The sequence below is a fragment of the Phragmites australis genome, chromosome 6 (assembly GCF_958298935.1).
Source record: "Phragmites australis chromosome 6, lpPhrAust1.1, whole genome shotgun sequence".
In the NCBI taxonomy this organism is placed as follows: Eukaryota; Viridiplantae; Streptophyta; class Magnoliopsida; order Poales; family Poaceae; genus Phragmites; species Phragmites australis.
In genome coordinates this window covers 31,613,657-31,625,602 of record NC_084926.1, presented here as the reverse complement: position 1 = coordinate 31,625,602, position 11,946 = coordinate 31,613,657, and the positions used below count along the sequence as shown (strand labels likewise).

At 45.6% G+C, this 11,946-nt stretch overlaps 1 protein-coding gene across 1 annotated transcript; it reads right to left on the bottom strand.

Moving 5' to 3' along the window:
* Window positions 1–692: 692 nt before the first annotated feature.
* On the bottom strand, window positions 693–1,393 carry LOC133920585 (uncharacterized). Its single transcript, XM_062365186.1, has 2 exons — window positions 899–1,393; window positions 693–803 (listed from the first exon to the last, which is right to left on the bottom strand). The coding sequence occupies exons 1-2, from the start codon at window positions 1,326–1,328 to the stop codon at window positions 787–789; spliced, it is 447 nt and encodes a 148-aa protein (XP_062221170.1). The 5' UTR covers window positions 1,329–1,393; the 3' UTR covers window positions 693–786.
* Window positions 1,394–11,946: the final 10,553 nt, after the last annotated feature.

The following is an 11,946-nucleotide window of genomic DNA, read 5'->3' as shown; positions in this document are numbered from 1 at the left end:
ACGATTCCACATTGCCTTAGATGATCACCAAATTCATGGCTCAAATATTCACCTCCACGATCTGATCGCAGAAATTTAATTGTCTTGCCTATATGATTTTGTACTTCATTCTGGAACTCCTTGAACTTTTCAAAGGATTCAGACTTGTGCCTCATTAGGTAGATGTAACCATATCTACTAAAGTCATCGGTGAAAGTAATGAAATACTGAAAACTACCTCTAGCTGTAGAACTCATCGGTCCACATACATCTGTATGTACTAGGGCCAATAATTCATTTGTCCTCTCACTTCGACCAGTGAAAGGCGTCTTAGTCATCTTGCCAAGTAAACAAGACTCGCATGTATCAAATGATTCGAAATCAAATGAATGTAGAAGACCATCTTTATGGAGCTTCTGCATACGCTTCTCATTTATATGACCTAATCGACAATGCCAAACAAAAGTGGGATTCAAATCATTAAGCCGAGGCTTCTTTGTATCAATGTTATAGATAGTTATATCCTCAAGATCTAATATATATAATCCATTTACTAATGGACAATTACCATAGAGCATACCATTCAAAAATATCGAACAACACTTGTTCTTTATTATGAATTCATAACCGTCTTCTTCCAAACATGAAGAAGAGATAATGTTTTTGCCCAAGGCAGGAATATAATAACAATTATTTAATTCCAAAACTAATCCTGAGGGTAGCGATAAGGAGTAAACGCCAACGGCCAACGCAGCAACTTTTGCACCATTGCCGACGCGAGCATCCAGTTCGCCTCTTGCACACTTCCTAGTCCTTTTCAGTCCCTGCAACGATTTGCAAGTATGAATCATTGATCCGGTATCAAATACCCATGAATCATCAGGACGAGTAGCAAGATTAATTTCAATAACATTTATACCTGAAGATGAAGTCTTACTTCCCTTCTTCTTTTTGAGTTCTTCCAAGTACAATTTGCAGTTCCTCCGCCAATGACCAGTCTTATGGCAGTGGTGGCAAGTGTCAGAAGCGGCAGGGCCAGCCTTGGGCTTTCCAACAGGTTTAGGCTTAGAACTCGAGATCTCATCCGAAGTTTTAGCCTTGTCCTTGCGCTTTCTCTTCTTGCTATCCTTTTGAACCATCATCACATGACTAGAGCTCTTCTTAATGCTTTCCTCAGCAGTTTTTAGCATCCCATGCAATTCAGCCATGCTTTTCTCCATGCTGTTCATATGAAAGTTCAAAATGAACGGCTCGAAGCTCGCAGGGAGCGACTGGAGAATTACATCCGTAGCCAACTCAGGGCTAAGGGGAAAACCAAGTTTTTCCAGGCTTTCAATGTAACCAATCATTTTGATCACATGAGGACTGACTGGACTGCCTTCTGTTAACCTGCACGCAAACAAGGACTTTGAGGTGTTGTACCTCTCGGCCCGAGCTTGGTTCTCAAACATGCCTCGGAGTCCCACAATCATATCATGGGCATCCCTGTTCTCATATTGCTTCTGAAGCTCAGAGGACATACAGGCAAGCATGAGGCAGCTAACATCCAGTGAATCGTTGGTGTGCTTCTCATAAGCCCTCCGATCCGCGGCAGGAGCATTATCAGCTGGTTCATCAGGATAGGGGACCTCTAGAACATATTCCTTTTTCTCTTGTTTGAGAACAATTCTCAGATTTCTATACCAATCAATAAAGTTTGTTCCAGAAAGCTTCTCTTTTTCAAGAATCGATCGCAAATTAAAACTGGAAGTGTTACTAGCGGCCGGTGCCATGATCTACAACAGAAAATGCAGGTTCAGCACTATGCCTATGTGAATCTTCTATTAAACAATTTAACAAAAGATACTCCACTATATGTGTTTTCCCTCTAACAACATATAGAGGATCAAGATCCATATTCAACTAAGTTCTAGTGAGCTTTGGCATCACTGCTAGAAACTTAGTGACATAGGTAAGCAACGCCTTGCTAATCACATCCCTATGTGACTCTTGTTTGTTGGGTGGCATCGAATGCCCCGGCGCCCAACACCATGCCCCAAAGCCCAAAACTGTTTTGATAGCTTTATCAAGTAAACCAATACTATGCGTGTGGATGTCCGACATCCACTCTAACTGGTTAAGATAAATGATGGCACCCTGCTTTGGCAGACCTACCACACAATGATCAAAACCTTTGTAGGTGCAGCTATTGGAAGGGCATCAATTACTCTTGATTTTTCTGAGGAAAACTACTCTATCATGAAAATCATATCCACCACATATAAAACATGAAAGAATAGTATGACAGGAACATAAAAACATCACAGGCAATCATATTAACTGTGACATAGTATGGCCCCTTCACATGGTGATCTTCATCGCCACGGTTCCTGTCCTCCGGGTCATCATGCTTCAAATCTCCATGATCTTGTTCTAGTCTATTACACCTAATAGCACTAGATAAATTACATGAGAAGAAGCATCACAAGTCGACACGCAGGCCGTTATACAATAACATGACAGCCTTGGGCTGCAATTAACCATGACACGCAGGCCATGAAAAATTACACACATGCATCACATATCACAAGGCCATACCAGTCACAACATTCTCTGTAAAAACGAGTTAAGCGTAGAATCGAATTCTAATGTCGTGATGGGATCATGTTATTACAACAATCTATGCGCCCTGAAAACCTCTCGGAAATACATAGATCGCATCTATGAAATCGCTATGAAAATCTCATCAGATCGATCGTATCGAGCCAATTCCGAGTCATTCATAATGCCTCAATTTCCATTAGATCAATCCCATTGATCATCGCGTGAGGTTTTTCCAGAAACGATGACAGCACACACGACCTCGATCTGCTGTTCTCCCGACCATGTCGCGATGCATGCAGTTAGCCCCGATGGTGATTCCAGCCGGTAGGGGCAAGTCGCACGCAAAAACAGGTGGGTGACCGAGCTAATCTTTTTGGCTATGTGGTTTCATCGACTGGCATCTCATCCGATCTCTAATTCACCTAACCAACCGTGCATTGATCAATCCATCATATGAACTGATCAAAAACAATAGATCTAATCTATTTCTATCACATATCTTCTATATGTGACTGATCCAGATCGAAAACTACGCAGGATGGCTCTGATACCACTGAAGGGTTGCGGGTAGGCTACGCTAGCACAAAATAAATTTTCTCTACCGCGTTCAACCAGGAAGCCATGCGAGTAGGGGATCATGAATCGTTACCACTTGACGAGCAGTGCAGCGGAAGAAGAGTTGGAGCAGACCAATCCAACGTCGTGCGCGTCAAGTAGTCGATCGTCAACCTCGTCCCGAGCACGTCCCGAGCACCTTCCGAGTACTCGCGGGTACGTCCCGAGTACTCCCGAGCAGATCAGCACCGCAATAGTAGCAGCGCCTCCACGGTATCCACACGTACAAGGATGGAATCGCCGTGCGCCGGTGTGCTAGCACCGCGCGCCCGGCTAGGGTTTCGAAGGGAGTTCGGGAATAGGAGGCGGCTAGGGTTTCTAAAGAACACCATGCGCCTTGGCCCCTGCCTATTCTTATATAGAGCACGCTAATGGGCCTTTAATCAACATTAAAGCCCATTATGACTCTAAACCCTAATGGTCCTTTAATCAACATTAAAGCCCATTAGCAGATCCAATCCGCAAACTCGATCGCCTCTAGGGCATATTACCAACAGTTCACCCCCTGTGCGTAGTCTCACCGCTGTCATCTAGAGGAGCCACCGGAGCTTCCTCCCACAATTATGGTGAGCACCACCTGCCTGGCTCTGCCTCCTTCGAGAATGTACTAATCCACAGGCCGGTGGCAGAGGTGGAGGTGACAGAGCTAGCTGGGAAAGGTTCTGCAAGGCCAAGTGATCAACTTGGTGAGCCACTGCTGGTCTTCGGCCTTCGGGCCACTCGCCATCATCCCTCTCAGCTGTTGTGTGAGCTACCTGCTTCTCGAGGTACTCCACTCGGAAGGTTGTGAGGGTCCGGCAATCTTTGGTGCTATGTCCGCATCTGGCCCCGTGCAAGGTGCACCAATGCCTTTCCACAGGGTATCGGCCTGGGGCGTGGTCTCGCGTTAGGAAGGCTCTGGGGTGCCCTCGGCCACGGCCCTAGGATAGGGCAGGTTTAGAGCCCCCCGGCCTAGGTTGATGTTGAGGATGTGCGGCGTTGTCGCAACCATCCCTTATGGCCTCCGAAGTCGTTATTTTGTTTGGAGCCCCTTTTTGCTGCCAGGGGAAGAGCGTGAGAGGATCCTGCTTGCGAGGTAGAATTTTCAGGCTTAACATTGGGGCCCTTGCTGGAGCCGCTCCATTTCCACATGCTCCTCAAAGTTGCACATGAGGGCCTCTACGGACTACACCGAGCGCCGGTTCATTCGATCATAGAGTGGGCCATCGGCCAGAACCTGAGTTGCTACATCGATGACCGATGAGTCCGAGATGCCCTTAATCTGGGACTTGGTTCGAGAAAACCTCCAAAAATAATCCTAGAGGGTCTCGCATGGCTGTTGTTTAATGTTGAATAGGCTTCTAGAGGTCACCAGCTCGACGAAGGTACTGTGGAAGTTGTTACAGAAGAGGTCTCGAAGCTAGGCCTAGGTAAAAATAATCCCATGCTCTAGCGTCCAGAACAATCAAAGGGCTAACCCTTCCAAAGCAAGGGGGAAGCACTTGGCCATGGTGGCTAGTCCACCTCCATTGGCTTCTAGATCGATGGCGTACGAGCAGACAAACTCGTCTGGGTCTGAGTCTCTCCTAAACTTAGGCATCTTCAGGGTCTGGAAGCCTTCCGAGAAGGGTGCGGCCTACAGGTCCACCTATAGACGAGAGTTGTATTCTTGCACTGAGGCCTCACGAAGATGAATCCAAGGCTCCAAAAAAATTGTGCACTGACCGTAAGAGGTGCTTGGTGGCGATGGGCTATGGGGATGAAGCCCTCGCCAGTCCCAAGAGCCAGGGTTGGGACGATTCTAGCCATTAAGGGAGTAGCGATGGTCCCTGAGGCAGGCTGTTGTACTGCCCGTAGGGCTGCCTACAACTCCTCCAGTTGAGTCTAGAAGGCCACAACGTGTGACTACTACTCAGCAAAGGCGGTGCTCATGGTGGCGGTGCTGGCTGCAATGGGGCCCCCATCATGTTGTTGTTGCAAGGCCCCCGAGGCGGGGGCCCCTAGTGCCAACCACAACCGTGGTCACTGTTGGGTAACAGGCAGGCTACGCTAGCCTAAAACAAAAAATTTCTACCGTATTCACCCATAAAATCCTACTAGTAGGAGATCATAGATCGTTACTACTTGACGCGCAGTGCAGTGGAAGAAGAGTTGGAGTAGACCAATCCAACACCGTGCGTGTCAAAATCCTCGAGCAGCTTCTCGATCAGATACGCGACTAGCCCCACGCAGGTTGTCATGCTCCCCTACCAACTCCAAGCAAGTGGTCATGCTCCTCGACCAGTTCCTCGACCAGCTCTCGATTAGGTCTGTCGCATCTTCAACTAGTTTTGAGTGGTCGTGTCATGCTATCCGACTAGATCTGAGTGGTCATGTTGTGCTCTGCGATCTAACAAGCAGGTACATCAACTAGTTCGTCATAGCAGGTGACCAGTCCTGAACACATTGTGATCAACTCACTGAGAAGATCAGTGCTGCAATAGTAGCAGCACATCTACGGTATCTACACGTACTGGGCTGAAAAATCAAGCGTCGATATGCTAGCACCGCACGCGAGGCTAGGATTTTGGGAGATCATGTAGAAGGCTGCCAATAGGGTTTTGGAGTGGCTCAACCTTAGCACGCCCTACCCATGCCTCTCCTTATATAGAGCTCGCCAATGGGCTCCCACATTGGAAACCCTTTAGGACTCTAACCTCTCATGGATCACAATCCAATCAAAACCCATATATGAATCCAATTTGCATGTTTTGTTCCAACCCATCAAGTGTGTGACCTGTTAGGTTCATGTACAAATGGCTACAACTCAAACCCTTTCCAAACCAAAATAAATATTGGTCCCTAGCAGGACAAGTTGACTCCCGAGTATGCACAAAAGATCATATCGGCTAAACCTTGATATACACATGCATCGATCCCTTCACCTCATCATACCAGTCAAGCTCAAGGCGAGATACTGCCACCCTTGTGATAGCTCGACCATTCACTCAATCAAGTAGTGGATTCATCATGACTAACTCTTTAATCATATTGGCATGGCCACGCACTTTCTTGATCCAACTACCTCAAGGGACCCAGAGATATCTCTCCTGTTTTGAACGAGGAGTAAATTCCATCTTGATCGCTCACACCCACGACATGTTTCATGACGAGACAGAAAACTACATTTATGACTACCCAGTTACAAAATAGTATTTGACAGCCTCAAAGTATGTCACTACACATTCTGGGAGTCAATGACAATCTCAGGTCTAAGGATCCTGCAGGTACACCATTTGAGATAACAACTGATGGCACATCATAAATAACAATCCCAGTAGTATCTCAAGGTGAGTCTATCCAACATCATGTTCTCTAACATAAATGCCCACATTATTGACTTGGTATCTCTATACCTATGATTCATAAAATATGATCATCATTCAATACATGTGCTGATCTTATGTATCATCACAATGATATGCAACCAGGGATCGACTAAGAATAACATCATGATATAAACAAAGAGTTTTATGAACAAGTCAAATACTTACTAATCAATGTAAAAGGTAGTCATTCTTAGAATTACATATTATTCAAAAGAACATTAACATAGATGTGTGATATAATCATCTTTATGATTGCCTCTGGGGCATATCACCTTCAGTCGTGGTCGGGCTCCCGGTGCTCACAGGGCCCTTGTCCCCCCCCCCAGCTAGGAGGCTGTTGTCGGTTTGGCGTGTGGTCATTCGCACAGGCGTGGCCAGAGCGTTAGCCACCTGTGCCATGACCCCGGTGATCTTCTTTCTAGGGGCCATCCTACCTCTCAAGCACTTGTATTGTTTGAATCCCCATGGATGACGCGCTATTGGCGCAAGAATATGTCTTGCGCAAACAAGTGCGGCGAAAGTACACTCACAGGTGTGTGCTCAAGCTTGGAGAAGAAGTGGAGAGGGAGGAACACCAGATATGTGACAGTAAAAAGGATTAGTCCCTTGGTCTGATGGCCAAGGGTCTGTATTTATAGTACCATGCAGTGTGTAAATGTACATATATACCCTTACAGAGATAGCAATACAAACCATCGTTATCCCACAGGTACCTAGGACCGGTCGAATCACTCGGCATGGGCCTAGGTAGGATGTATTTTACCCCTAACCAGAAGATATTATCAACCATGGCAATACAGTGGTGCAAGTGACCCTAGGGATGTGGCGCCCAGCCAGTCGCCTGTTACGGAGTCGCATTGTCCAAGGTGTCAGTCTGGCCCCCACTTGCACTTCGGATGCTAGGATGGCTCCCACATTCATCACATTGAATCCAGTCACTTCCTTGCCGGAGGAGGACAGCTGGTGGGACAACTCCTAGGTCAGATGGCTCTCCCTCCGGGACTTCAAAAAGCCTACCCAGACTCCAGAGACTAGGGCTCCGAAGGGTAAGGGCTTCAGAGGCTGGGCTCTCGAAGGCTGGGGCTCCGGAAGGCCAGGGCTTTGGAGGCTAGGGCTCTGGAAGACTTGGGCTCTGGAGGATCCCAAAGCCTGATGATCCGTACAGCCTCTAGAGACCCATTTTGTCCGCAAGCATGGTTCACCAGGGCCAGGAGCGACAAGGGTTCTCAATGATGACCCCCAACATAGATGGAGGTAGATGACGATGAGTTTCACACATTTATAGTCTTAGCTGCTGTAATGAAGGGCATGGAAAGTGGTATTCCTAAGCAATGGATGAATTTTGCAATGGAGAATTTGACAGTCAACGATGGACACAAGCCTGTATGAGTGTTGTCAACAATTTTTGAACCGCTAATCTAACGAACTTGTTGAAGAAATAGGGGGTACTTTGAGTAGACAGGTCACAGGGGAATACACATGGTTTTTATACAGGTTTGGGCCTCCAAGAGAATAATAACCTAACAAGGGGTATGTAGTTAGCCTAGATGGATCTAAACCTAGTCGGTGACTTCCTTGCTCGACTTCTGTTAGCATGAAATGAATTTTGTCTATTTGTATGGACATGTAATGACCTTTGTCTATTCGCCTGGCATATAATGACCTATCCTCCACAGGGCCCCATGGCTCCATATATATATGGGGGTGTTGTATATCCTTTGGACTCCTCCTTCCTGTTCTTAGAGATGAACCTTCCTAGTTACGGGACACCATGGGTACCTATGGTAGTTTCCTATCATCTAGGGATCCCCTTCCTAGACATAGAGTTATGCCCAGAAATTGCAGAAAACCTTGCGTGCCTAGATATGGTAACTATCAATTATTCATTGTTAAACCCCCCATTAGTACGTGAAATGAGGCTTTGACGGGCCAAGTATATGGCCAGCAAAAAGATAAGCTTTTTTTCCAGTCATGTCATCAAGCAAGACTTGGGTCCCTGATTAGGATTACCATTAGTTGTGAAGAAGACTAGTATGTCCCCATTCTCCATTATGCATGCTATTGACAATAGATTTGGGTATGAAATTTCATATGACATGACTTAGAGAGCGAAGAAGAAGGTGTTAGAGAATAGGTTTGGCACATATAAGGAATCCTACCACAACCTTCCTTCACTTCTAGAGGTTATTCTGGGGAGAAACCTAGGCACCTGCATTGATACTCATGACTTTGTGAATCAGAACGAAGATTGAATCCTTCAGCATGCTTTCTGGTCATTCAGGCGTATGATCGAGGCACTCAGACATTGCCAGTTAGTGATGGGTGTGGACGGGACATTCCTTACAGGCAAGTACAGGGGCAGATACTCGCAGCTATCAGGGTAGATGGTGTGAACCAGGTTGTGCCTTTGTCTTTTGCATTCATCGAACGTGAGTCAATGGAGAGTTGGCTATGGTTCTTGCAGTGGGTTAAGAGAGGTGTTGTTGGTAATTGATCAAATGTGTGCGTACTCCACAGCCGACCATGCAGCCTTATTGAACGCTATCAACACATTGCAGGGTGATGAAGGTGGAGTGCTTATGTGGCCAGAATTGCATAGTTGTTGGTGCACATGGCATCTGGGAGCAAACTTCACTACTACAGAAAGGGTCATGCCTGCCCCCCTTTCACTTCTAGTTTATAACCAGCAATGATAATATATCACTGCTAGTTCTTAAGCGCTAGGTGCACATAAAAAGCCAAGCCAGTAAGAACCGGCAGTGATAGTAGTTGTCACTGTCGGTTCTTGTTACGAACCGACAATGATAAATCACTTTAGGTTCTTAAAAAGATGTGTCATTAGTAACTGGCAATGATAATATTTATCATTGTCGGTTCATAATTCAAACTAATAGAGCAATAATTGATGAAAACGAACTGGTGCTGATAATTATTATAACTGTAGATTTGTATTCCAAACCGACAGTGATAATTCTTCTATAAATAGAACTCATCTCCCTAAGCCACCCCCATCTCATTTTGCTCTCCCGAAGCCCCTCTAGTGACGATCGAAGTGGAGCAGTTGTCACCGTTTCCACTATGGCCACCTCTACCCCTTGTGCTCGACTTCAACACATCCTTTGAGCCGTAGCCACTCGCCATCCACTGAGCACCGAGTTGTAGCCACCTTGCATTCTCTGAACATGCCATCCGTCGAGCTAACACTTGGCTGCGTGCCTTCCCTATCTCCTCTCCTCTCCCTACAGTCTCCCCATCTCCTCTCACTATATCAACTGCAGCCGTCCACCGTCATCCGAGCCATAGCCACATCGTGTTCACCAAGCCTACTGTCCACTGAGCTCGGAGCCGTAGCTACCTCATGTTCGCCTAGCCCGCCATTTCATGAGCCAACGCACAGCTACACACCTTCCCCAGCTCCTCATCTCCTCTCCCCGTCTCCATTGCACGCATGAATGTTGTGTGAAGATGATTGTGGCAATAGGTAAATCTAAAGGAATGGGAAAAAATCATATTTGCTTCAAGCTAAGTTTGAGTGTTAAAGATTGTGCTTTTGCCATTCATATTGACTTACTATTGTCACTCGGATAGTATTGTAACTCAACTAGCCCAAGATGTATAACGGATGGCGTAGGGCTGCTGTATCAGGAGCTCTTTGACGTGGAATGTCTAAGGAGCTCCTGGCATAGCAGCTTCGCAATATCCATTCCTATTTGTTTATTTAGGTATAAAATACTCTACCATGAACATAACTCAAACTTAAGACAAATCCCCATGCAGAAGAGTTTACAGTAGAGTATTTTTGCACATGTGGAGGGATTATCACTACCGATTTAAGGCATGAACCAGTAGTGATAGTTGGGTTATCACTGTCGGTTCATGTTATGAATGAGCAGCGATATTTGGGTTATCACTGCCGGTTCATAAGCCAGCAGTGATAATAATGGATTATCACTGCCGCTAATTCACTACTGGTTCAAAAGCTGGCACTGATGTCAATTTTGGACTGGCAGTGATGACATTTTCTATAGTAGTGTTTGTACAAACAATTCAAGTGCAAGTGGTTGATGGATATTTTTAAGAAGTTGTGCAAACATAACCAAAGGTGAAAGTTTGATGCTTTGTGTCAAAAGCAGGATAGCCTTACTTGTAGGCACATGGAAGAATTCTTGAAGAAGCTAGTAGTCCCAAGGGAGGAGGAGCCGAAAGGCTTGGATCCTTTACCACTGGAGCCATATAGTGTAACGAGGAGGAGGAAGGGTGGAACGAGGGTTAAGTGTTTCTCCAATTGGATAAGACATGAGCCATTAGAGAAATATGCATTCATTGCAGACATTGATGGCTCATGATATGGGATTATGACAACTAATCTTGTAGAGGTTTACAATTGGGTAATGAAGGGGAATAGGTCCCTGCCATTGTTGGAATTGTGAAGGGAGTCCCTCGAGGAATGTAGTGCTATCTTCGAGATTGTTACAGCAAAGCCTCGCTACAATGGCTAACCAGCAGAGGGTGCACACAGAGAAGAAAACGTGTTACTTGGAACATTAGAGTGGGAAGGGCTAGATGCACAGGGTTCTTGCTGTTGGTAACCATCAGCACGTGTTTGAGGTGTTGCTACGTGACAAAGGTGGACTTGGCATCAGAAGGCATGAAATACTATGGAATTCTACTTGTGGCTAGTGGAAAAAAAGTACCAATGCACCTGCAATAAACCATCACTGACATTTACCTTGCTCTCATGTGCTTGCTTGTTGCGCCAAGGGCAACATAGAATCGATGCATTTTGTGTCGCCGTATGACCAAAAGGAAGCCATAGAAGGCACTTAGCGAGGCGAGATGCTTGGGTGGCGGATGGTAATTGACTTCACAAAGCCGCCAGTGAATGGCCCAATTTGGATTCTAAACTCAGAAAGTAAGATTGACACAAAGGGGCGACGCAAGACTCAGTGGATTAGGAATGACATTGACGCTACTGAGGGGACACGAGCCCATAAGGAGTGTCTAATGTGTAGAGGGTCGCATTTGAGGGTGTAGTGCGAGCAGTACCTAGTGGAGATTCTAGCGTTTGGTGAGCGGGTAAGATGTGTGCCAGTCCTAAAGTTGAAGAAGAAGAAGGGTGCTACATATGAGAGTCATATTTGAAGTTTGTGGTGACTATTTGTTATGTTGTATTATTAAGGATTTCGCGTGGTAAGTTTGTAATATTGATGACACTATGTGTTGAATTGTTGTAATATTTGGACCATGTTGTAATATGTATCGAACTATTGTAATATTTGAACTATGTTATAAAATGTATTGAACTGTTGGACTATTTTGTAATACGTATTGAATTGTTGTAATATTTGGACTATGTTGCAATATGTATCAAACTTTTGTAATATTCGGACTATGATGTAATATAGAATGTGTTGGAACATTT

Coding starts and splice junctions, on each gene's coding strand:
- LOC133920585 (XM_062365186.1), bottom strand. CDS start 1,328: ATGATTGGTTACATTGAAAGCCTGGAAAAACTTGGTTTTCCCCTTAGC.